Below are 27,886 nucleotides of genomic sequence, written 5' to 3'. Positions count from 1 at the left end.
TGGCAAACAGTTGTGGTATGGTCATACTATAGAATACTGTATAGCAATGAAAAATGAACAAAGTACTCACAGACACAATGTTAAATGAAAGAAGCCAGACACCCAAGAATAAATACTGTATAATTACATTTTTATGATGTATAAAAGCAGGCCAAAATAATCTATGTTGATAGATCTCATAATGGTGGTTACCACTGGAGGGTATTGATAGGGCAGGAGCAGGACTGGGAACCTTCTAAAATGCTTAAAATGTTCTCTATCTGTATTGGGATGGTGATAACATGAGAGTATGCATATGTAAAAAAAATTAACTGATAATACACTTAAGATGGGTGCAGGTTTTTGTAAATAAGTTATACGTCCATTTAAAAGGTTAAATAAAAGGGACTAAAGTTGCAGATGTTTCAAAAGGACAAATTTGTTGTAGGAGTGGGATTATTAGGAATTTTTTATTAATGTTTTCTAATGTATGAATATAAGTAATAAAACACAAATTTTACTAACTCATAGTTGATGTAATAAATCCACCAGGATCTCTACTCAGTGTCACTTAATACTATGAAGTCATGAATATCCAGGATAATGGATATCACAAAGCTTTATTGTGGTACCTGTGAGAGGCAGGGGACAGAGCGGGAGGCAGTGGATCTTAGCTGGCTCTGCCATTTATTAGTTGTGTCATGTTAGGCAAGGGGCGAGAGCTCCTCAGTAAGTTGTTAGGATAGAAATAATGCCTATAAACATAAAAACACACAGTAAGTACCCATAAGTGTAACCTTTAGAGTTATTGTTGCTGGTCTTTGTTACATAGAAATACCAACTGAGAGAGACAGCCTTTATATTTCTGGACTTCTAAACTTCCTGGCATTTAAGTTCTTATGCTTTGATTTTAAAACTGAAAGCCACAATATTAATAGGAACAGAGGCCGTCTCTTAGAGCAGGCCATGTAAGCTCAGGGTTAAGCTTCATCCTCTCTGGGAATGCAGCAGGCATCCTAGAGCAGGGACTCTTGAGCAGTGGCTGCTCTACCTGTGGCTGTCCCTTGTACACTCATTTACAAATCAATTTAGCAGAATGCCCAGAGGGGAGGGGAGGGAAAAGCTAGGCCTGAGGTAGAAATGCAAAGTTCCTTGAGCCTGAAATGAAGAAAAACATATTCATTTGGCTTTCAATAAGGCCATAGGCTGAGTTCGAAATTGAATTTTAGTCTAGAGTTTGGGTAAGCATATCAATAGGCAGTGTATCATTCTTCACTTTGTTTGTTTTGGGGGGTTGGATGATGTAGTGAGAATATTTTAGCTTTCAAAATATTCCTCTTTAGAAATTAGACAAATATGTCTTAAAGATGGTAGAGTTTACCATTTCTTTTAGTTTTTAATTCAGTGCTACATAGGTTAAGTGAAATGCATTGTAGCTTTTATGGATCCGATTTCTATGTGTTCCACTTTTAGTTTAATATCTTTACTTTTGTACTCAAGGCTTTACGTTTTATTCACATTTTTATAATGATTTTATTTTCCCAGGTCGCTGTTTTCTAAAATGTATGCATTGAACAAGGATGCTAAATTTAAAAACAAAGAAAACAACAAAAGCTTTGTTATATTATTTTAGAAATCATTTATTTAAAACAGATATTTTTATTGTGAGACATCTCAGAGAATTTAATATTTTGTTGTGCACTGTGAATGTTCAGGCTGTAGTACCTAGATTTCCTACAACTTAATTTGGCCCCAAACCCCTCTTTTCTTACCTACACACATTGGTATCTCTTGAGATTGATTTTCTAGAAAACTCCTAACATTAATATGCATATACACAATAAGATGTGATTGTTTTGACGGATCAGACCTATTGGTTCATGGGGGGGAGGCAACATATATGACTTTCTTTTTAAACAAAATATTTGATTATAGTGGTAAATAATGTTATGTTTTAGACAAAATGATCAAAGTGGCCGTGTGTGTGTCCCCTGAGTTGATAGTAGATGCTACTTTTAGTTACATACCATGTGGCATCATTTAATTAACTATTCACAACAGAACTGGTTAGTATTTACATTTTTGCCCTTTCATAATTCCTTGTTGTCAACGGTTTTACATATATTTACAGATGTATATATTAGAGAGGTGAATATGATTTATGTTCGTTAATAAAGGCATTAAACGTCATTTTGTTGTACTAGAGTCCTAAAATGATAAAATATAATTACTTTTGTTGGTATAGCTATAGATTATGAAATGCATCTTTAAAATATAATTCAGTTAAGTGGCTTTTTTTTAAGTATACTGGGAAATAAAATTGTCTCTGAAGAAGAATACACTATTTTGCATTTTGAAATTTGATTTTATAGTCACAGTGATGAGAACATCATTCAATTCAAACAAAAGAATTAAATCTAGAGAATATGCCACATTTGCATGAAGTGTCTAGTTCCAAAATACCTCCTACACAAATTTGGACTGAATGTGCTCATTGCTTCACCAGTGTTACTGAAAGACCAAAATAATATGATGCTCACCAATATAGGATAAAAACTCAGTACTGCCTATTGTCAGAGAGCATCTTTAATATAAATGTGTAGTTCATTTTTATTTCATGATATTATCATAAGAGAACTTCAATATTCCTAAATAGGTTGTAGGCATAATTCACCTTATTCTCTGATAGAAATGGGCCCCATTTATGCACAGAACAGATGCAATATAGTATGATGAGACAACTACCTCTAAGTCAGTGACCTCTTTCTGCTTTTAATTTTCCTTAGCTGTTGGCTGAAAGGGAAATTATCCCCCCGTGTTCTCTGTGATTGTTGTCATAGAAGGATTGTGATGGTATGTTTAAAGTAGTATAAGAGTGATCCTGGGAAGCAGAATGAAGGCTACGAAGCAGCCTGGGTTCACACATTTGTGTGGCTGTTGGCTTTCTCAGGCTTTGTGCATTGTCCATTTTGGTTCTGAGGAGCTAGGAGTGAGATGGGGTTGAGGGAAGTTTGGAAGCTTAGCTGGGGTGGGGGACTTTGAGAAGTATATATATGTATATACTCTCCCTCTCTCTCTCTCTCTCTCTCTCTCTCTGTCCATATATATATATATATATATATATATATATATAGAAACCTGTACCATGCTCTGTAAACTTTCGTACTGCTGTCTGACAGGAGATCCAAGCTAAGGAAAAGAGACTGTCATTTTAAATTAATTTTTAATGTCTGGATTAAGATGCTGAACTAAATTTATTTATTTATTTATTTATTTATTTATTTATTTATTTATTTATTTTGTGAGGAAGATCAGTCCTGAGCTAACATCCATGCTAATCCTCCTCTTTTTGCTGAGGAAGACTGGCTCTGAGCTAACATCTATTGCCAATCCTCCTCCTTTTTTTCCCCCCCAAAGCCCCAGTAGATAGTTGTATGTCATAGTTGCACATCCTTCTAGTTGCTGTACGTGGGACGTGGCCTCAGTGTGGCCAGAGAAGCAGTGCGTCGGTGCGCGCCCGGGATCCGAACCCGGGCCGCCAGTACCAGAGCGCGCACACTTAACGCTAAGCCACGGGGCCAGCCCTGAACTAAATTTAGGAATGATTTTTAGATTGTGTATTAAGACTTGAAAAGACTATGGAATTTACTGGAAATAATTCAAATGTTCATCAACTGACAAATGCACAGACACATTGTGGTACATCCATACAAAGGAATATGACTCAGCAACAAAAAGGAATAAGCTACCGATACATGCAACAATATGGATTTGTCTTAAAAGCGTTATACTGAATGAAAGATGCCAGACACAAAAGACCACATAGTGTATGATTCCCTTTATACGAACTTTGAGAAAAGGCAAAAATATAGTGATAGAAAGCAGACCAGTGGTTTCAGAGGCTGGGGGTGGGAGGCAGGGATTGACCACAGAGGGGCAGCAGGGAACTTTTCCAAGTAATGGAAGTATTCCACGTGATGATTAGTGTTACTGTATGTATTTGTCAAATCTTATCAAATTCTACACTTAACTTTCGTGAATTTTATTATATGTAAATTATATCTGAATAAAAGTGGTTAGAAAGAAAGCATGGTAGAATTCACTAGTAAAGGGGGAGAGGATCCTAGAATTTGTTAATACCTGAAAGTGACCAGAAAAATCACGGACAGCTGAATTTTATCCAGAATCTGAGCAAGGATTAACATCAGGTAAAACATTTAAAGTGATGGTGGAGGATGAAAATGATTACACCCATGAGATCTTCTTGATCGTTGTAGCTGTTTAATGTATAAACTACCTAGCCTAGTGCTTAGCACATAGAAATCACTTAATAAAAGCCCAGTGCTATTATTTTTATTATTGTTATTATTTAGAACGGTACTTTAAGAGTGCCTAGACAACTTAATAGGAGTTGTGAATATAGACAGAAATTTCTTCCTACCTACCAGTGTAGAGAGCCTATGAGTAAACTGGTTGTGATGATTTGAAATACAGAAAACGAGGTGGAATTTATCAATGATTTGTTTAGGGTAATTAACAAACTACAACGTGTCACAGAAGCTGAATATTACAGCATCATTTCACAGACATATTCTTAGCATTTTTATGTGTGTCAAAGCATCTCTGAGCTGTCTCAACCCATTGTGAGGGCTCTTATAAGAACTTTGTATCTGATGAGAGTTAAGAGTTCTAAAGTTTGCAGACATTCAACAGAAATAATGGCTATATGTATAACATTTAAATTATTTTGAAATGTTTTTTGGTTACATGAGAAATTGGTAGTATGCCAACAATTCATGTTAACGATCTTCACATATGCTGCAATAGAGAAAATATAATCGTCAACATTTATTGACTTCTTAATATGCCTGTGCCCAGCACTGACTTTGCTAAGTGAATTTTATGAATTATCACTTTTAAACCTCATCACAACCTTAAGAGATAGACACAGATAAACAAAGAGGTTGCACAACTATTAAGAAGCTCATCAAAATTTTTATATGATTCTAACAGTTGAGAACCACTGATGTGGACTGTAGGGCAAAGCTTGGTGAGGAGACATTGTTTTATCAGAGTTGGATTGCTGACACTCTATTTTTGGTGTTGCTTGTCCTGTCCTGGGAATATGGGATGGAGAGAGATAACTGACCTCTGGCCCAAACTCTCTGAACCTCAAATAATAAGTCCATAGGATAGCAGTATATATTAAGTGGTCAATAAATGATTGTTCAATGAATTCATAGCTCTGTATGTTTGAATTCTTAGAAAGCAGGATTTGTATACTATATTCTTAAGATAGAAAAGTTATCTAGCATAGCATAAGGTTAATGTTGGATAATGGTGCATCATTTATTTTCAGAGCCGCTCGTGTGACCAAGTCTACGTCAAGTCCATTTTGGGGCAATGGTATGGACACACTTCTGTGTAAGATTACTGGCATTTGCAATAACTAGAGTTTTGATAAACCTTTAATTATATTTTAGGATTATCAAACTGAGATAATTGTTGATCCTAAATGAGAAAAACGGTTAGTATGCAGATTCTAATGGGTACATTTATCATTTCCTTATAATACTGGGCTTCGAGCTTATTGTTGTCTATTTTCCAAGAAAGTAGAAATGCTGTTTCTTAGAATAAAAATGTTTTTTATAATGTGAGCAGTAGATTGAAGCTGTGCAGATTGGCTCTTTAATGAAATAGGCAACATTCCAATGGAACTGACAATGTTTATTCCTATTTGTTGTATTTTTTTTCTCATTACAGATGGACCCGATTCAGAAAGCTGTAATAAATCATACATTCGGGGTTCCTCTTCCTCATCGAAGAAAGCAAATCATATCATGCAACATTTGCCAGTTGAGATTTAATTCCGATGTAAGTTTATCATTCAGTATTCACTAAAAAAATGTATTATGCAATTTTAATCTTGCTGAAGAGATTTTTTAAACATTTTTCTCCAATGACTGAGCATGTCACAATTCAAAGATAACATTTTAAGTCCTTATGTACTTTAATTTTGGAGTTTATTATATTATGTTTGGTTGTTTACTATGGAAAAATCACACCTATGCAGTCTTATATACTTGCAGTTTAATGGTATTTTTTTTAGTCTCTTGGGAATGCTAAATTTATGTAATACGCTTTCCCTTTGAGGAATAGTCAAATTTAGGATCAATGAAGCTTTCAATAAATTGCACCTCTGAAATAAGATAGATCCCAAGTTATATTACAAGGCCAAGATTTTGGCTTTGTAAATTGTTTTTGCCAGCATTGGTGGTCTCCAATTCCAGATTAGCCTTTGTCTCCTTAATTGTATTTGTGTTAGACCTCTCAAGTTACAGTCCTGGAAGAATTGGCATTTTAACAGGGGATCCTAAAGACCTCAAAGCACTCGAGCCCCTAACAGATAAAACCTAAGTGGAGAACATGACAGAAGGGAGACATTTGTGGACCTGACCAGTGCTTTGCAAATTATTTGCAGAGAGTTATTTACATCTTTCATACCTTTTCTAAGGATCAACGTGGACTCTGGATTCATCACAGTGAAGCTAATTTTGGCTGTGGCCAATGTAAAAAATACTGCCTCCTCCCCCTAACTTGCTTTGGTGTGAAGCTGGTGCTGAGAGATACAGAAAAGAGAGGAAATGATGGTTTGGAAAAAATAAGAATTGAACACCTTGTTGGCACTCTAGGCAAAGAGCGTACCCCATCCTATCAAAATGGCCCCTCCAAGGTGGCATTATCTTGCCCTAAATTGTTACGCAGTGTGGAGATGACCAAACAGGTGTGGATTCTGGAGAATGTTAGGCTTTCTAACATTAATCTCCCAAGTGGGTCCCTTCGGTGCTCTGGTGATGAGAATAGCATGAGATAATCAAGCACAGGAAATAGATGTGGCATAAATAACGTGGCTTTTTTCTTTTGTGAGAACATTTCATCTTGTATAAGGATTGCTAATGTCTTATGAACATATACCTGCTAGGACAATCATCAGGTAATTTTATAACATTCCGTCTGATGGCTTAAAAAAGAGAAGAGTAGATTGCCGGCATAGTACCTGAATGGTATTTGCTGCTGTGAAAAAGAATACACTAAACATACAGCATTTTATTTGAAGGATTTTTTTTGGTGTTTTGTTTTGTTGTTTATTTTTTAATGCTGAGCGGCTTGATTTGATTTGAATTTTATGAAATTTACTATAGTTTAATTTATCAACAAAAAATGTATTCAAGTAATGAATGTTATGTAATAATCTCTTCCAGCTGTTGTAAAAAAAAAAAGGAGGAGTCCTCCCGACATGTAAAGAAGAGTTCTGAACTCAATAATTGCAATTTTGATCATTTCTAAACACTCAGTGAACAATCATATAGTTCCATAATTGTTAATTTAAGTGGCTCCTTCTTGGTTTCTTTTCTTCTTAAATCATATTGATATTTCATTTTGGAACTAATCAGATAATGATGCAAAAGTCTCCCAGGAGCCATGTTGGCAGCTTCTTTCATCTAATGGGGGCTATTTCAGATATCCCCCTGCCAACAATTTTACTATCAGTATTCTCCCCTGTATGAAGAAAACTTCCTGTAAACTGAGAGTCAGAAAGAGACTTTAAGCGCATTGAACCCAATCTGCTAGTAAATGTAAGAAAACCATCTGCCACATCCAGACTAGGTCTTTTGGTTGATTATCCCCAGTGATGGGTTACTCCCCACTTCAGGATAGTTGTTCCATTTTTTTATTTTTTAGTGTTTCTAATCCTAGTGATGGATAGCTAAGCCATGTTTGAAGACTTGAGAAATATTGTCAGATGTGCTTTAAGAAACGTATGTGTGTACATATATGATTATTCACATTAACATAAAGAACATAAAGAACATTTATACACTTCTTTTCTAAAATGTAATTTTATTATGTATTTTCTTGGTAAGAGAGAATAGCAATTTATTTTGCTAATGAAGTTTCAAGATGATATAGGAATCAATATGTATTTATTAGAGACAATTGCTTCTCATTCTCACAACTTTGCCTTCAGGTTTGTCTGGCATCTGGTAAAAGGAAAATGGCCAAGATATTTGGGAGATTTAGACTAATCAGTCTGGGTCATAATTAACGCAATTAATTAATTAATTATGCAATTAATGCAATTGCAGTCTTGACCGTTCAACTGGATGGTTACTGTATTAATCTTCTATTGCTGCTTTAACAAATTACCACAAACTTAATGGTTTAAAACAACACAAATGTATTATTTTATAGTTCTAGAAGTGAGAAGTCAGAAATGGGTCTCACTGGGCTACAGTCAAGGTGTCAGCAGGGTTATGTTCCTTCTGGAGGCTCTAGGAGGGGATTCAGTTCTTTGCCCTTCTTTTCCAGCTTCTAGAGGCTGCCTTCTTCCTTGGCTCCTGACTCCCTTCTATCTTCAAAGCCAGCAATGGCTGATCACGTCCTTCTCACATCGAAGTACTCTGACTATCACTCTTCTGTCTTCCTCTTCCACATTTAAGGACCCTTGTGATCACAGTGGACCCAACTGGATAATCCAGGATAATTTCTCATCTCATCTGATGAACAACCTAATTTCATCTGCTCACTTAATGCCCCTTTGTCATGTAACATGTTCATAGTTTCCAGGGATTAGGAGTTAAATATCATTATTCTGCCTTCCACAGATAACTCATCTGGATGGTTGACTTAAGTTTGAGCTGAATTTCATGACCACTTGAATTTGTCGGATAATTACCCAGTCCAGTTTTGTTGGTCTATATAAACTGGACACATGTGAATTCACTGCCCTCACATTTTTTCTTATCTTGAACCTTGAATATAAATTCAGTACGCATGGCTAATTTTTTAAATTGTAGTTTTTTTTAAATAGGAAGATCCAATATAATTGAATTTATAAATGACATGGCAACATTTTAACTGTGATTTACAAACAAAACATAATTACTGAAATACGGAAGTAGAAACTCCTTTAGAGACTTTAAAAATGTCTCTGTAGCACTATTATGTCAAAAAGGGGAACTAATGTGCTGGAAGTATTAGATTTGTGTACTTATTGACCCGTCATATCCATAGATACTAATTTTATGAACTATTTAGTACTGAACGCCAAGATTAATTGAATTTATCATCTCTTCATCCATATATAAGAAAATAATCTCTAAATTAAGAGAAAATATGTATGTATATATCATATTGGATCATTTTAATCCCAATACAACTTCCTCTTTGCTCTTTCTAGGTAAATCTGGAATTTACCTTCCTACTTCCATTCTTAAACCTACAATCTTCCTGGAAAAATAACACTGTAATTCACTTGTATGCTTGGTTGAAACCTCTATCACATAGGAAAGTATTTTTGCCTTATGAACCTTTTTACATTTCAAAACAACTTCTCCTTCCAATGAAAATAATAGCTTGTAGTTCTTTTCATCTCTGCATCATGAAAATTCAATTTCCTTTCCCTCTAAGCTTTTATTTATTTTTTTAACCCTTCATATTATAAACTCTGTAGTTTGGTGTTATACCATACCTGTTTTCTGTACAGTACATTTTCCATTTTTGGCCCTGCAGATATCTTTTTAAATGGTACATTATATTGTATGCACTTTAAATCAGATTGCCTTCTCCTGGCGTAGGCTTTTTCTTTGAAAAAACTCTTCTCAACATTTATATGAAACACACATGGGGTTATGCAAAAAGCTTCCAATTAAAGACTGAAAGGTTGTAATTTGTCCAATTATTTTATCAGCATCTTAAAATAAGCATAAATTACCATTGGCCAGTGCAAGTTAGTAAGTGTGCCTTTGAAAGACAACTTATAGCAGGGCCAGCCTGGATGTAAGATTATTAAGTGAAGTAGAGAATGATTACTCAGTGACTGTTTATAGAATGGAAAATAAGATCTCAGTCTCCAAACTAAGGAATCAAAAAATTGTAGCATCTAAGGGTCACTATGGTTAACCTCCGAACAACAGTATTTCATAATATGTTAGAGACAGAAGAAAACCTTTGCTATTTTCACATATGGAAACTAAGGTGCGAAGAGTATAGGAGACTTGTACAAGGCCACCTGGCCAGCAGCTGGCGAAGCAGGATCAATGTCCACTTGACCCTTGACTGGCTTTTTCTGTCTCACGTGGTCCAGTAGGGCAGCAAGAACCAACCATCCAGAGGTTCCAGTGGATCCTGCAACAATGGCGTGGATGGAGATCTGTGTGTTTCCTGCCCACTCAGGCTGTGTCAGAGAGAGGGCCTGAGGGCTCCTTCCCTTATGGAACTAATTGGTTGTAGTCAGAGCTGATGTGGAAAGTCATTCACAGCCCAGTCTAGGCCTCACCCACAAGTACCCATGAGTGCTCTCAAATGGCATCACTTGCATTCAGTCACGTTCACAATGCAATCATAAACACAGTGAATATTTAAATATAAAAGCAAATTAACTGGACCATAATACAGTAGCAATGCGTCCTTTATGACTCAGGACTGTCAAGCACTAATTACCTCAGGGGACTGTTTGATAAACCAGAAGGGAAAACAACCTCCTTAGAAGATAACATTGCTTATGACCTCAGATCCCTCCAAAGGGGGATCCTTGGGTTCATCACCAATGTAATCAATAAATACATTTTCCAATGGTGTTATAAAATAGAAATCATTATTATTGTTCTGCACTTTAGAATCCAGAAATTTAGTGAAACTAAGCAATATATCTGAATTTAATTCATATCTCTGTCATAACTTTCATAACCAAATGTGGCAATATAATCATGAAGTTGCTAATAGGAGTATTTTTCCTACCAAATTAGATAATTAAACTTTCTTAACATCATGTCTTAAGACACATCTTTTAAATCTTTAAATCAGTATTATTTATGGGGGCTGATATTTAAAGGAAATACTGCTTAGATGCAGAGAAAAACTAATAGTAGTTGTATTGGAGTTGAAGAACTATTCTTTTATTTCTTTTTGCTTTTCTTTATTTTCCAAATTTCCTGTATAAGCATGCTTAAATTTTATAAAGGAAAAAGGAATTGTTGCATCTACTGTCCTATTATGGTTTTTAAACTGCATGTTTTGTCCCAAATTATGAATTCCATTTTGAAGGCCTCAGATGCAATTTTCTAAATATTTCTTGCCTATTTCTGGCAGTGTCTGTGGTTTCAAAACATGCCCAGGAGAGTTCATAGATATTGTTGTTTCATTCAGATTACAGCATTTTATTACATATCCTGGGAGAAAGGGTAATAAAAATATATGCATCTAACCCCAAACCTAAAACAGCGTCCAGAGAAGCTGAGTGAAATGGTAGGAAAATTATTGAAGCAGGAATTAGATAAAGATCTACCTTCTCTTAATTGGCATGTTCTTGGGCTCTTCGTTGAACTTACACGTTCCACAATCATCTCATCTAAAATGACTAGCCGTTCTTTACAGTGATGTTGTAAGGATTATAAAATAGAACATGTAGGCAATTAGATTATTAACTGTATAGTGAATGAAATGGAAAGGTCATTTTTATTTGATAGGATAAATAATGCAGTTACAATGGTTTTATTAACCATTATTACTTATTACTAATTAATTATTACATTATTATTATTAAATTACTTCTTAAGAAATATAGAAGTTTGAAAATATCTATCTTTAAGAAAAGTACTTGAAGGGATCTGCCCTGTTCTAAGTGTCTGTATTTAGCATATTTTTGTGTTGATTTGAGGTTCTCACTCCTAGTAAATCTTTACCTTTTACCTTTTAAAAACTGCAGAGACAACTTGTCCCTGGCAAAGCTGCTTTTATTAAAAACTCTCAACCTCTTTAAGTCTCTTGCTGCTGCTGCTGCTAAGTCCCAAAGGATCTTCTGAGGGACCCAGTTACAAATTAACTTTTCAAGCAGCTTTGAAGCATCTCTTTCATGAGAGAGCGTCCCCTGTTAGTCTCCAGGACTCACAGAGCTATTTAGAGCATTGGCCTAAGCACTGTGGCCTTCCCACGGGGTGCTTTTTTGTTCTTCGAAAGCAGTTCTAAGGCAGAGCCATTCTGCTTCCATGAAAGAGGAGACACGTCTGGGACCTGATGAGGTTTGGTTGGGCCGTCAGGTCCCCCTTGTGTGAGGAGCTAACTCTGGAGTGTGCGGCGATGGACTGTAGGTTGTGGCTGCATTTGAAACTAGTGACTGGGACATCTCTTTGGAAGGGCTTATCCTCTGAGTGTGCATTTGGGCCCGATTTCATCCTGCAGCTTCCCTGGCTTCTACTTCTTGAATGGAGCCCACGGCTCTGTCAGGAATTCTCAGAAAACAAAACTTGAACAGAAAAAGCAAGAAAGAAACATTGGGTCTGGCTGTTAGAGATTTCAGGAGAAAACGAGCCAGTCAAGAGCACAGGAATCTGTTTAAGCAATGTGCTTCTTTGGCAGGCTGTGTAAAGTAAAATTTCAGCATTGGAACATTTCAGGACTCGCTGAATCAGGCTTTGATATTCCAGAGTTTCATCTGTGAATGGAATGAAGGGTAAGGGTCTGAGGAAAGAGAAGTCTTTATAAAAAAATCCGTATTTCTCTGGGCTTCTTTTCTTTATAGACAAAGAAAAACAAAATAATAAAGTTTGCTTTTCTATCGAATGCTCTTGGACATGGAAAATTTCACCTTGCATTTCTAGAAAGAGAAAGTTGATTGTAGATATAATGAGTACTGTGAGCACCTCAGAGAATTGTATATTAGGACTTAAAGATGTCTGAGAAATCATTCTGTCCATTTTATAGATTGGATAGATGGAGAAACCAAAGGGCAGGATATTTAGTTGACTTTTTTAAGGTCAGTTAGTAGGCCTGGAAATAGTGCTTTTGTTTATCATATCAGGTGATATGTCCTGAGGGAAATTTACTTGAGACTTGCATTGGTGTCAGCTGACAGTTTTCAGCTAAGACAATTGGTCACTTAAGTTCTACACACAATACAAGTTAGTCAGGATTGATACCAGTAGTACATTCATTGCTAGATTGCTAGTAGTCCAGATTGCTAGAATATAGAAACACATTTCAAAATTGAGAACCACTGAAAAGGGCAATACTGTTGTAAGTATTGAAGGGAGCAAGAGAGAATCTGTGCTGAGAGTCTGTTTCATCAAATGCCACCTATTATATGCAAAGAGTTTGAGAAGAGGGTTAAGCCTGGGCAAAGCGTGAGAGGACAGAAGGTGGCAGGGAGGGTAGAATGTGGTGAAGCAAGAGGTATGTTTCCAATTAAATGAACTAAAAGTTGTCCACGTGTCCCCAAAAGATGAGGCAAGAAGCCTATTAATGTTTGGAAAGTTCTACAAGTCTTAGATATCATTCAATAAATGTCGAATAAATAAATGAGTGACATGCTCAAGACCAGAAACACTTTTCTTTATTGCCGTAACAAGAAAATGAAGATAGAAACAGGAATCTCTAAGATGATCTAAGTTTCAGCTTCCCTAAGGGCATTTAGAATAATTGCTACATTTTGATAAAAACGGCATTTTATAAGCCAGACAGAGAAAGAAAAACACTGCATGATTTCACCTATATGTGGAAGATAAACAGACATGAATAAAGAGAAGAGATTAGTGGTTACCAGCGGGCAAGGGGGTTGGGGGGGTGGGTGAAAGGGGTAAAGGGGCGCATATGTATGGTGACGGATAAAAACTAGACTATTAGTGGTGAGCACGATGCAGTCTATACAGAAACTGATAAACAAGAATGTACACCTGAAATTACACAATGTTATAAACCATTATGACCTCAATAAAATAGTTGGGGAAAAAATGGCATTTTCGGTTGTCTTTTCCCCAGTGCCTGATCCCTCTACAACGCAGGATTCACATCCTTAGCAACTGGGTCCTTAAACCTAAAAATGAGAATTCACGTGACTTGAAAGGGAAATGAATAAGTGGAATTAGACTTGAGCACAGCCTAGAAACTGGTTCTTAAGATTTTGAAAGCTTGCCTTGTGGCAATCTCTGAATTTTAAGTTATTTGCAAAAAAAACGGTACAGTCAAAAATCCCCAATTTTACCTTTATGATTATACCCTGAAGATTTCAGAGCACACCAGCAACCTCACCACTGTCGGACTAATGAAATCTTTATTACCCATGGAATAAAATATTTGATGTAACCCAGTTGCCCACAAATTGCTTGATATACATATCTGATATAAACATCAATTGTTTTATATCTCTTTTGACAACCGTATAGGTTTCTCAGAGTATTACTAGGCACTAACAATAGTTGTAGAAACCAAACATAGAAACTGGATTAATGATCACCAATAATTGAAAGTCTCAAAAATAAAATTGGTTCATCCCTTTCCATCATTGTAGTCACTGTTTATTAGGCCTCTTGGCCTTTTTGGTATATTTCATTATAGTTTATTTCAGCATGTAATAAATCATCAGTTTCACCATAGCCCCAGAAACTAGGACAGTAGAGGGATTTGTGCCTGGGCAGAGGAGCAAAGGATTTTGAGAAAAAGGTAATTCATATTAGTGTCTGCTCTTGTGTCATTTTGGGTTTTATGGCCCTTTGAATCCTGCTATTTGCTATTGTCTCTTTTGCTGAGACCTATTCTCTGTATTAATTAACTAGACTAATTGTGATGACATACTTTTACTTTTCTCAAGTGTCCACAGAGCCAAAGATCTCTATATAGGTGAAATGAACCTACCCATTCATTTTACCTTCTTCACACTAAAAGTTTCTTATGATGGCTAGTTTAAGAGTGGCTATTTGGTTTTATCGAGAGCTTAAGGAGAGTGAAATTTTACCAGGCATGCTATAAGTTGTACACTACATTTGGATTATCTTGCTCGAATTTCTTATATGACCTTAGAACCAGAGCTTGGAAAGATAGATGTATTCTTTCATTTTCTATGGTTTGCTGCATAATGTAGCTATTGTTGTAGAACACCGTACTTACACCCAACATTCCAGCCCAGATTCACCTTTTTCAAGCCTGCCAACCCTCATTTTAAATGCAAAATCCTACCTCTGGGATCTGTTGTCTCAGTGCAAATCTATGTTTTGACGGAAATTGAATCTGATAGTGGTAAAGGCTACAGTCTTTTGGGGGAACTCACGCCTTGTGAGGAGGGAGCTGAGGAGGGCAAATGGAGGCATGGTGTGCTATGAAAGTTTAATTTTCTGTGTCCATGTGTGATTTTCAGTGATACTTTGAGAAGCAAAGAGATAACTTTTAAGAATTGCACATGTAACATTGAGCGTATGCTGTTTACTTTTTATTGGACCTAAATGAGCTTTTAAATTCCTGACTTAGGAAATCTGTGGAGATTGATGTATGGCAAATTCATTCTTATCAGGTTTATCGGGATATCTGGTCCATCTGTATCACTTTAAACCTTCTCCTAGATTCCTTTATAAATAAGGTTTCAGAAGGTAGTCTCTGAACAGGTTTTATCCATTTCCCAAGCAGATCTTATTTTCTCTGCATCAGCGAACTTGTCATGATAATCAACTTTTTTGTCCCAACCATCAATCACTCTTGATTACAGCTGGGTAGAAGTTCTGTTCTGTTGATCAGCTCATCAGTGCACATAATATTACACCTGGAGGCCAGTACAAATCATCCCTGGATGGGAAAAGCATTTCCTTCAAGGCTTTTGTTGATAGTTTTATCATTTACATTTGGGTCTCATTGAGTTGTCATGTCTATCTTTGACTCTGTCTGCTCTCTCATATAAAATATTCTCCCGAAATAGTTCCTAAAGTCTGGTTGATAATTTGTACTATATTGTTATTATTATTATGCTTTTGCCTTCTTAATTCAAAACAGTAGCTTATGATCTATTGTTTCCTTATTTTCATGTTAACTTTTTCCCATTCTTAATGCAGTTATTGTAGAAATTAAAATCATATGAATTAGAATTCAATGAATATTCAGTACTTCTGTAAAAAACAGTTTAGCATATGTTTTACTAGAATGTTTGCAAGTCTAATTGTGTTGATTTTTAATGGTTTCCTAAGTTAGGTTTTTGGTTTTATGTTTTGGCTTGGGCTAGGGAATATTTATCTTTAATTTTCATCTTATTTTAAGTAACACTAACTAGCTATCTTCATGGTTTAAATAGACGTTGAGAAGTAAATGTTTTAAAATCAATTGCTCAAAGTCAGCATTACTCATAGCCGTGTCTGTAGTGTGTGTTATATGCAGTAAAAGTATTATTTCTGTAAGCCAACTCACATTTCTTAAAACAGTAGCATTTTCAGAGTGGTACTGGAGCAATGATAGAACAATATCATGATGAAATATTTATTGATTTCATAAAGTATTTAAAACAAATATCTGATTAATTAACATTTAATATGTCCTTTGTGTATTCTACAAAGACATTCTTTTTCTCTTTCTTGTATTTTTAGTACTTTATACAATCTGGAATAATAATTTAGAGATGCATAAAAGATAATTTAACATTTAAGTGCAAAGTATAAAGAAAACTGAATAGAATAGGAAATTACAAAATAATGTAGATTTGATTAGAAATCATGCCTTTCTATTAAAAGTCTTAATTAGAAAAATCTAAAATTTCTTCTATGGCTGGACTTTCTATGATAATGATATATTTCTATTTTTGAGTTAAATAGGACAAGAAAGAGAGGCCACTGTTTTCATTTCATTCTGACATTTAGATATTAGTTCTTACTTCAATCTGTGAAACAAAACAAGGGCAAATGGCATCAATTAATGAGAAAGGGATCCATGTAGAAACATATAAACCACACAACATTGAATGGGATTTGGTTTTGAGAAGCTGAGCTAAAAGCTCAAATGGTTTCCCTGATATACCTGTGGTCTTGAATCTTCGCAGGGTAGGAACCGATCAGTTTTGTCAAGCGGTACTTTGTCATTATTCAGGTTTAACAATTTACGTGAATATTTTTCTGTACCCACTCTTGTCACTCCTTATTAACAGGCAGCAGACTGGATCTTGACATGAAGAGTGGGTCAAAATAGTTCGTCTTTTCTTAGCCCAGAGAGGCTAGTCAAATGGCTTGTCACAAGGAACGTGTCATCTTAGCCTGCCATATGATTTTTATACTTTTGTTTTTTTTGCTGAGGAAGATTTGCCCTGAGCAAACATCTGTTGCCCATCTTCCTCTTTTTGCTTGAGGAAGATTCGCCCTGAGCTAACATCTCTGCCAGTCTTCCTCTATTTCACATGTGGGTCACCGCCACAGCATGGCCACTGATGAGTGGTGTAGGTCTGTGCTTGGGAACTGAACCCAGGCCACCGAAGCAGAGCGTGCTGAACTTAACCACTAGGCCACAGGGCTGGCCCCCAAATTTTATACTTTTAAACAGTAGCCACAGTGTATCACCCTATGCCTAACTTTGAAAATCAGCCCAACATAAATGACCATGTTTGTATGTTCATGCAACACTCAAACTGTCTGAAAAATTTATTGGAGACATATGAAATGACAGATCTTTATTTCAAATAAGTAACTCAGGGAAGAGTTTTCTTTCTCTTTTTTTCTAATTTTTCTCCTGTGGAGATATTTTGTTACATGGTAATTCTATTGGCATGTTACATGTTGGCAGAAAATTTGATGCAGATTTTTGGAAGTGGCACATCTGTGGTGGGATCCAGTTACTAAAATTTTGACCATGTCATCTCCTCCAACTTGAAACACGTTGCCAATCTTTAAGTTGAAAAAAAATACTAAAAATTAAAACCTCAGTGGAAACATGGATTCTACCAGAGGTATTTCATGTACAGATTCAAGTTTCTTTTGTTTTTAAACAAACTCCTAGGCCACTGAAGAGCCTTGAAAAAGTGGAAGTTCACACAATCCTATCCTATGAAGAGATATATTCTCTATAAAAGATTTCAATTCTAGTTTACAAAAGAATGACTTCAGTATCTGAAGGTAGAGGAAGGGAATAAGTTATTTATATAGATTTCAAGATGACGTCCGTATTTCTATCTCCAGGTGAAATCTCTTCGTCAACTTCATAGTCGAATATCAACTGCTCACTCAGTATCTTCACTAAGTTAGCTAATAGATACCTGAAATCTAAAATGTTCAAAACAAAAGGCTGTGGCTCACTTCCCCTAACCTGCTCTGCAGACAGCATTTCTCTGATAAGGCAACTCCATCTTTCTGGCTCATCTGGTAAAAATATTGGAGTCATCCTTTCTTCCTGTCACACACCCTATGTCCAATACTGCACAAATCATGTTAGTTCTACCTCCAAAGTATATCCAGAATCTGACCACTTTTCCCCACTCCATGCTACCACTGTGGTCCAAACCACCATCATCTTTCCTTTGGATTATTGTAAACATCTTCTTAATCATTCTCTCTGCTTCTACTCCTTTTACTCATCATTTAAAATGTAAGTGGAGATCAGGTGGCCTTTCTGTTTAAAACTCTCCAATGGTAGTGCAGTTCACTTACACTGAAAGGCAAAATCCTTTGTATGGCTACACAGCCCTATGAGATGTGGTCTCCAGGTGCCTTTTTGACGTCATCTCCTCCTGGCGTCCCCTCACTTGCTCCTCTGTGGCCACATTGGCCTCTTTTGCAAGTGAGGCACTCGGGTGCAAAATTTAAGGGTTGCTAAAAGACTCAGTAATCAGGACAAATAATAAATGCAATATTAAACAGATAAAATTGGCAAACTGTGGCCCGCAGGCTGGTAGTCTGTTTTTGTAAATAAATTTTTAGTGGAACCAGGCAAGTGAGGCAGGGTTGTATAAGTGCACAGTCTGATCTTGTCTTGTTTAAAATGTTGATATTTTGTTCATCATGGATTTTTTTTTTGCTTTGACTTTAATTTTTTAAAATATTGCATTATAGTATTATTCATCTTGATTAGTGATTTTTTTTAATATCCTCTTCAATTTTTCTTCTGTGGCAAATACTTCATTCACCTCCACCTCGTTCCAGCCCTGCCCCCACTATACCTTGAATACACCAGGCTCACTCCTACCTCTTGGCCTTTGCACAGACTCTCCTCTCTGCCTGGAATACTCTTTCCTCAGACTTATACATGGTTTGTTTCTTCAAGCTTTACTCAGATGTCACCATCTCAGGATGCTTACTACTGTATTTAGAATTTCAACCCCTGTGATTCCCACTCTCCTTACTTGATGGATTTTCTTCTAAGAACTAATTACCTTCTAATATACTACATAATTTACTTAATTATTATGTTTATTGTACACTGCCAATTTGAATGTATGCTCTTTTAGGGCAAAGATTTTTGCCTGTTTGGGTCACTGTTTATTTCAAGTACTTAGAGCAGTGCTTGATAGATAGTGCTTAATAAATATTTATTAAGTGTATAAATTAATGATTAAATGAATATCATGATGCTTACCAACTATATATATACAAGCTTTATTTCACCGAAGCTTTATAATATTTCAGCTCTCTCCTCTTCTGTTCCTCTTTCCTACTCAAACCATAAAAGCCTACACCCCAGGACAACAAATGGAGACATTCTTAGGAGAGATGGAAGAAGCTACCTTTGCCCAGTTCATCCTTGGTGAATGAATACCGTCTTCCTCCTGAGAGCTTACTTCATTTTCCAACATCATAGTATTTGGTCTCCATGGTCATTAGATAAGTTTCACAGTGGATCCATGCTTTTCTTGGTATCTTAACACCAAACTCATTGTTAGAGTCCCCAATCATGTACTGCATCAACAAATGAGATGAATACTCAGTTATGTAAATCCCCCACATGTCAATTACAGCAATGGTAAAATGAAAGAATAGTGCACTGTATTTCCAGATAAGTTGTCCCTGTTTGGTCACTAAGAAAATTTAGGATGATCAAGGACTTTGGCAGTGCCTGGTCTTAGACAACATAGGGGAATATTTGTTAACTGTAATAGATCCAGCTCTAGCTTCCTGTAGAGATTGTGGGGAATCCAGGATATTTTCATAATCTCAATTGAAGCCCTACCTTCTCTACCACAGACTCGTGTAGATCCAGTAATACAGACAGCTGTGAATCTAAGAAAATGAGGGATGACAAGTGATGGGATGGGGTCAGGGAAAAGCAGGGCCACAAACAGGCCTGGTTAGTGGTACCGTTTTATTTTATTTTATTTTATTTTTTTTTTGTGAGGAGGACCAGCCCTGAGCTAACATCCAATGCCAATCCTCCTCTTTTTTGCTGAGGAAGACTGGCCCTGGGCTAACATCCGTGCCCATCTTCCTCTACTTTATATGGGACGCCGCCACAGCATGGCCCGACAAGCGGTGCATCGGTGCGCGCCCGGGATCCGAACCGGCGAACCCCGGGCCGCCGCAGCAGAGCGCGCGCACTTAACTGCTTGCGCCACCGGGCCGGCCCCCCGTTTTGTTTTTTACTCTGTGTATGTTGGCTCATGTGGAACAGTGAACACACGTGAAAGCGACTAGAGGCGCATCATGGGTTAAGAGAGTTTCTAGTCTAATATTCAAAGTTAAATTACTTAGACTACAAGTATTTCTCTGTTGTATACAAAGCCAAGCTGAAACAACAACAGCAAAAACAAAACCCCAAAGTGGATATATCTTCCCTTTTATAATTCTTTACTCATTAGAGCAATATCCCATTATTCTTATTCTAATAATTCTTTGAATTGATTTGAAGTTCCACAATAATCATTCTTCATGCCTAGCAAAACAGGAACAGATAGAGACGTACTCTTTTCTGTTGCGTTAACTCTGACAGTTGCCGTAAGATGAGATCTTCACAGATATTGTGCAAGCCCAGGTTTCTTTGATAACTCAATGGAATAATAAAAAACTTCCTAATAGCCAGGACTGAGTATTTTCTAAGATTTTGTTCAATTAAAGAGATGAGGATCAAAGCTGTGGAATGATTCAGTGAACTCTTCATGTATTAGGTATTCTAGAAGGTCACAGTTAGCTGGCAGTTAAATGAATAAAAAGAAAAAAGGACTTTATCAACTTTAATTGATAATTCATACCTAGAGTAACAGGATTCTTTAGAGGCAGGATCAATGATAGGTGCTGCTGTTTCTACTTTCTTGACGTCACAAAGAATTCTAGGCAATTGTTACATCCCATTGCCTTGTCCTTTAGATGACTTAGCCTAAAGTAGTGGAATCCTAGAAACAAAGAAGACGTTATCTGAAACTTAATCTACACATCTGCCTTCTGACCTCAATTTTACTTATGTAGGAAAGAGAGTTGAGGCAGATTTTATACACTCCTCTTTCCATGAGACTCCAATACCCCTATAGGGGCAATTGCTCAAAAGAAAACAAATAAACACAAAAGCAGCTAAATATTTTTTCTTCCATAATACTAGAGGGCAACGGGGTGTCTTTCATGAACTATTGCTTCAAAAGCCATCCATCACTGCAACAATTTTCCCATAGATTAAGGACTAGATTTGCATTCTAAATTAGTTCTTCCAACAGCTGCTGTGAGATAACTTGGCTGTAAGTTAAGAGTTTGCATTTGATCATCTGCCAGTGAAGATCATAAAATTCAGCTTGGCAACAGAATTTAGGAAAAGAGGGCTCCTCAGCCCAGCTGTGCTTATCGGAGTGAGCAGCATTTGTAAAAGCACTACTCCAGCTCTCTCCTTCTCCGGTCAGCATGCCAGTGATTTGCTGCTGAGGAAAGTTGAGTTTAGTTCCAGTTTCCTTGTGACAGAGAGCTGAACCATCTTTTGTTGGATATTGGATGGGGAGGAGAGAGGATTATATTAAGCCTGCTATAGTAAACATCTTAGAGTGTTGATGGAGCAATCTGTTCAAATCTTTGGATGATCCCTTGATAAATCACCAAGACCATTGTTTTGGTTTTGTACTGAGTCTACAATGCAAGTTCTGATGAGAAATGAGTTATTTTCCAGGTTACTGTTTGCTCCAGCTTCATGAAATAGAAAGATTAAGGGACTTGGATCAGGCCAATCCTGTCTCAGTGCTTAACAGTTGTGTGATTTTGAGCAAGTTTTTTAACTTCTGTGAATCTCAGATTCTTACTTGTACGATGAAGATAATAACATTATCATATAAGATGTCTCTGAGGACTATAGGGGGTATTGTAAGCAAAGTAGCAGATTCACAGTAGGTATTCAGAGTTAATTTTATTTCTTTCTTATTTTTGATATTGGCATAAAAATAGTAGTTTTTCATACTCAGTATCTTTCCAAAATCACAAATTACGTGTCTGTGGCAAAGACTGCTGGATGTCCAATTCTTCTTCTAGCTTTCTTCCTCAATTAGATAATTGAGAGTTAATTGGGCTCAGCCAATGTATTCTAACCTTTTGGCCAAGTCTTTCTTTCAGTAAAGCTTTGAACATGCATAGTCATTAAGTTATTTTTAAAAATATAGATAGATGATATAAATTAATTCTGGGAGCAGTTTATAGCTTGACTTGGTAACTGACAGGTTGATTCTGGGTTTTCTCTCTTTCGCTTTCTAATGCTAAGCCACAAGATCTTGTGTAATAAATGCAGGTTTGACCTAACATTTTTGGAAAATGGTATCCAGTGAATTGCTGTTCAGGTATCAGACAGTTGGCATTTTGAGTCATAGAGATGGATAACAGATGCACAGCTACAGTTATAAATAAATTTATATGCCATTGACAGATTCACGAAAGGTTTACTGCTACAGGATTAGTGGAAGATGACTAGAGTTCAAATGCTTAGTGCACCAAAATGTTCCTCCATGAGAACAGGCCTTTATTTTCAAATACGAGACAGTTACCATGGGCAAAAAAACAGGCATTTTCCAACTGATAAGCAATCGCATGGTACTTGTGGTTTTCTAAGTGGCGAAAAGTTTCTTGTGTCAGCAATGCATGAGACAAGCCAATGATGAAGTGACTTCCACTGCTCATATTAAATGGTGAAGTGCTTATTTCCCAGGCCATTGGGAAGATTTAGAGCTGCAGCCTACAGGGCGAGGACCACCTGTTCTTTCACTCACTGGAGGTTTGGTAGTACATCAGTAATTTCAGGGACCGGTGATGGCTTGTGGCCTTGTTTGTCACTGTAGCTTTATGCATAACTTGTCAATTTATGGCAGTGATTATATCCGTCTTCACGGAATACAGACTCAGGGTTTGAGTCACAAGATCTTTAACCCTCGAATTTCTAGACCTGTGTGAGGCAGTTACTCAAACTCTCCAAAATCAGAGGTTAATGAGATTTTGGAGTGCCAGATAATGAATTTTGTAGGCTATTTTTCTCTGTAAAATGGCTTCATTTACTACCTTAAGTGTGTATTTGAATACACCTTACCTAGAATAGTTTCTGGCCATGATAGGCATTCAATAAGCATTGAATGAACTCAATATATTCTGGTATGAATTGGTGAAGGATAAACAGAAATGTGAGGAAGGAAATGACCCTTGAAGTTGCTGGATGTGTTTCTGTTTGGAATATTTACTCAGAATATTATGCTATGAACAACTGACAAATATTAACTTTTGTACGAATGCTGCCTGCATTTGTTTCAGATATGGGTTGTAGATGATTTCATTTTAAAAGTATTTTTGGGGGCCGGCCTGGTGGTGCAGTGGTTAAGTGCGCGTAATTGCTTCAGCGGCCCGGGGTTCGCCGGTTCGGATCCCAGGTGTGCACTGATGCACCACCTGTTAAGCCATGCTGTGGCGGCGTCCCATGTAAAGTAGAGAAAGATGGGCACGCGTGTTAGCCCAGGGCCAATCTTCCTCAAGGAAAAAAGGGGGGGATTGGCATGGGATGTTAGCTCAGGATTAGTCCTCCTCACATACACACACAAAAAAAGTATTTTTCATTAGGCTTTGAGAATTCGTATTGGAGCTATAGCCAGAAGGAAGCCAAAATGTTCCATTTTTAAGAATATCTTAAAATCTAATTATCAGAAATCTATATTTAGTTAAATATGGTGTTGAATAAACTGAAGTTTTTGCAACGTGTACTGTTCATCAGTCTGTGTTCTCTTTCCCACATACATCTTTTCATGCACCCCCTCCCACTGCTGACATATTAGGATGGGCATATGAAATTGCTGGTTTTATAGGTCAAAAGTGGTCAAATGCTGGCAGTTTAATGTGATTCATACATATGTGCATACAAATACATTTGGGTTATACTAATGACAATCCAGTATGGGAGAAACATACTTCATCTGAGAGCAAATTGCTCTTTTTGCTATTTTTTTTTTAATGGAAATTTAGAAATTCCCTAAAAGCCTTGTAACCTGCACCAAGATTAGTCTATCTGTCATAATAATAACAGTCTCCTGAGCAATAATAGATATAACTATCACGTATTGAGAACTTAATGTTTGTGAATTCACGGTCTCCTCTAGTCCTTACAATGCCAAGCTCACCAAGGACGGGGATTGAGTCTGTCTTTTTCACCACTACAGCCCTGGTACCCAGCACAGTGTTTAATATATAGTATGGATTCTAACAACATTTGATGCAGAAATGAATGAACAAATAGTCATGGATTGTTACTTCTACTTTGCCAATGAGAAACTCGAACTTGCAATAGACTGTATAAATTCCCTGTACCAGCAAGTGTAGAGCTAGGATTGGAGCCAGGTCTTCTGACCACAAAGCTATACGTTTAGTTAAATATAGTGCTTCCCTGTAGCTACCACGAAAGGGAAGATACATCTTTTGATAGTTTAAACTGTGATTTTGTTTCCTGTTTTCTTTAAAGGGCTTGGGAAAATGTGACACGGATCTGAGTTATCGAGAAAATAAGAGAGTGGGAGTTGAAACTAAGTGTGATAGTAGTCAAGCCAGCGTTTAATTAAAAATAAACAAACAGTAACAACAAAAAACATTGTTTATTTTCCCACCAAAAATTAAAAGGAAAAAGGAAATCTAGAATATGTCTTTTCAAGTAACTTTAACAAGAATTAAAATATTCAAGGAAGAAAAAGAAATGTTTCTGAAACACTACATATCTTGCTCCTTATTTCTTTAAAATGTACTATGACAGTGGCATTTAACTATAACATTTTAACTGAGAGATCCCTGTGAGCACATCCCTTTTCTCCATCCCTTCCCCTTGAGTCTTAAGGATCCTAAAGAAGGTTCTCAGTAACCCTCTGAAGAGGGATCAATTAGCGTCTGTGGGGAGGAAGACCAAGAAGTTGAGGATCATTTTCCCACCCTCTTCTACTCCTAGCTTATAGCTTATACTTGTATTGCGTACAAGTAATGATGATTTCTTTGCAAGAACTTTTAAGAACATAGCTATGCCTATAATATTAGGTTGGGAAGATCTAGCCCTTTGCCAGTAAGGAAATCATGTATTAGATGACTCTGCAAGTTCACAAATTTATTTACCTCTCTTATCCAGTCATCTATCAGTCCATAAAATCATCCATAAGTTCCTTTGGATGGCAATCAGGGATTCCTTCCTACCTGATCTCTTCTTCATTTCCTATTTTACTGTTCTCTTGGTCTGTTAACTCCCCAGCAAGTTCTCTCTGTACTTCCCCCATAGATGACTCTCAGTCCTCTCCTTCCATTCTGTTTTCCTTTAGATGTAACTGTAGCAGGGAACGACAACTTTAGATCTTGCATCCTCTGGGCTCTGGAGGGGGAACTTAGACTTTTTAAGTTCCTTGGGATGAAATGCCCATAAAACAAACTTTTGCCCATGCTGAGAGTCTATTTTAGTGTAACTCTTGTAAGTTATTATGCAAACATTCTTAACATCCTTTTTTCTACCTAAGACTACTGATATTTTCTTCTCATGTTAGAGTAGCTCAGAGCTGATTGGGGGCAGTTAGTTGAGGTTCCCAAAATGAGATGAGTCTGAGAGTTGGACAGAAAAAGAGCTATTCCATCCACAAAAGTTCTAATGTGATAAAAGGTAAGTAAATCAAAGACTGGGATGGAGACTCCAGTATTTCTCACTCAAATTCAGTCTTTGTTCAAGGCACTGAAATTTTGCTTCTCTAATTTGATCCTCACAAAGTAAAAAATAGCATTTCCTATAATAATTTTGCAAATGAAGAAACTGAGGTTTGGAGAATAGTAACTTGCTTAAGGTCACACAATCCATGAGTGGAAAGCCAAAATTTAAACCCAGGACCATTAAATGCAAACTTAGTTTCATTCTATTTTCTTTAGAATAAGACTATGCCTAATGTCTAGCTCATAAACCTGGGATTATGATCTTCTAGGTTGTTATTAAGATTTGTACAAAGATATATGCATTTTTTGCATTTACATACCTATTGCAAGGCAACGTTTCTTACCTTCTTCCCTTGAAGATAGTGAAAAATAAATGAATGTTTACAAAAGGGACTTGAGATATATAGATGAAATTCATGTAAGACTGAAAAAAGAATCAAGATTATCTCTGTGTCTCCTGAAAAGATTTTTTAAAAGACACGAGTGAATTATTTTATTTTCTTAAGCTTTCTAAGTGTGTGATGAGAAAGAACAGCCAGGCAAAATGAAGAAACATAAAAAGCTGTAGATTTGAAGCGTTTCTGAAATGAAAGTAGTACTTATTGTTGAAGCGCATATTAAGATCTTGGGGAGTTTCATCAATCATTTGCAGGTCTCTTTAGGAAGGAGCAGGGTCTTTTGATTTATTCTGTCAAAGTCAAATAGGCTATCAGAGGCTAAAATCCCATTGCACTGTGGTAAGAGGACATTACTTGGTTTTGATGGAAGACTGAGAAAACCCTTCAGTCATGGTTCCGCCTTTGGTTTCAGGTAGAGCATTTGGGGAAACTGGGTGTGCCAACCAGGAAAACATGGATTTAGTAAGAACTGACAAGGAATTATATAGAAAGGGTGATTTGGGTCTGTCCAGATCTGTAGTTAAGCACCTCTCCTAGATATTTCTTTACTCCAGGCTATCCAAAGAAATGCCCAAAGGGACCCAAAGAAAGATGCTTTGCATTCTTGCTTCTCTTAAAATCATGGAACATGTAGACTTTCAGAGCACTCTGGTGCTTCATTTAGGCAAAGATTAACTAAAAAATAAATTTTGCAGACTTAATTGTGCCTATCTGCTCACACACCCTCTCTTCTTTACTTTGCCTGGGAACTCTATGTTTATCTAGGTTTAAAGCATAATAAGAAAGTAGATGCTTTCGTTAGTTTAATGTAACTCTGGCTGTTGTGTAAATCAGTCAAAAGATGTGTAATAGCTCTAATAATAGATATTTAAATTTTGCTTATGTAATATCCAAGATATGTGTCCTTCATCCACTGACACGTCTCCTCAAAGTGGTGATTCAGGAATCCAGCCCTTCCACCTTGTGGTTTTAATATCTTTAATGTGTACTTTCCAAGGTGGCTGTGCTTGTCTGCATCAAACAGGCAGAAGGGGAAAGAGCCTGGAAAACTATGCTTTAGTAGACCAAGGCTGGACATATTGCAGATCACTTCCACTCACACTCATTGTCTATCACTCAGTCACATGGCCACTTAAGTGTAAAAGAAGTATAGTTTGTTGTGTGCTGGAGAAGAAGAAATAAGTTTCTTCTATGAATCTCTGACATTGTGCCCTAGAAACTAGCTAGAATACTACAAAAATTATTCTGTTTAGTTTTTGTGGTAAAAGATAGAGGGTCAGAGAAGGATGTAGGAAATCGGCTCTATCAGAAAGGTACTTCTTTTTTTTTTTTTTTTTTTAAATTTTTTGTTTATTGCAGTAACATTGGTTTATAACATTGTAAAAATTTCAGGTGTACATCATTGTACTTCTATTTCTGCATAGATTACATCATGTTCACCACCAAGGGTACTTCTTTTTTATCTTTTCTTCCCTTCCTGGATCTATTTTTTTATTTTGCTAAATATCTGAACTGAAGACAGAAATATTTGAAAAATTCTTCATGATGTGATGGAAAGATCTTGAGCTTTAGAGACAGGAAGACCTGGTTTCAAATCTTTCCTCTGTGGCTTACTCCTTA

At 36.6% G+C, this 27,886-nt stretch overlaps 1 protein-coding gene across 4 annotated transcripts in view; it reads left to right on the top strand.

Annotated features, from left to right (window-relative positions):
- ZNF385D (zinc finger protein 385D) overlaps positions 1-27,886 on the top strand; it is an 817,460-nt gene that overhangs the window by 698,745 nt on the left and 90,829 nt on the right. For all 4 annotated transcript variants that reach the window (XM_087430608.1, XM_087430607.1, XM_087430609.1 and 1 more), the window contains one exon: positions 5,743-5,853. In XM_087430608.1, coding sequence (XP_087286734.1) covers positions 5,743-5,853 — 111 coding nt within the window. The remainder of the gene's footprint in view (positions 1-5,742; positions 5,854-27,886) is intronic.

Source organism: Ceratotherium simum, chromosome 5 (genome assembly GCF_057802395.1).
Source record: "Ceratotherium simum simum isolate JZ-2026a chromosome 5, ASM5780239v1, whole genome shotgun sequence".
In the NCBI taxonomy this organism is placed as follows: Eukaryota; Metazoa; Chordata; class Mammalia; order Perissodactyla; family Rhinocerotidae; genus Ceratotherium; species Ceratotherium simum.
Note: the sequence above shows the minus strand (reverse complement) of the source record. Positions and strands in the feature narration are given on the sequence as shown.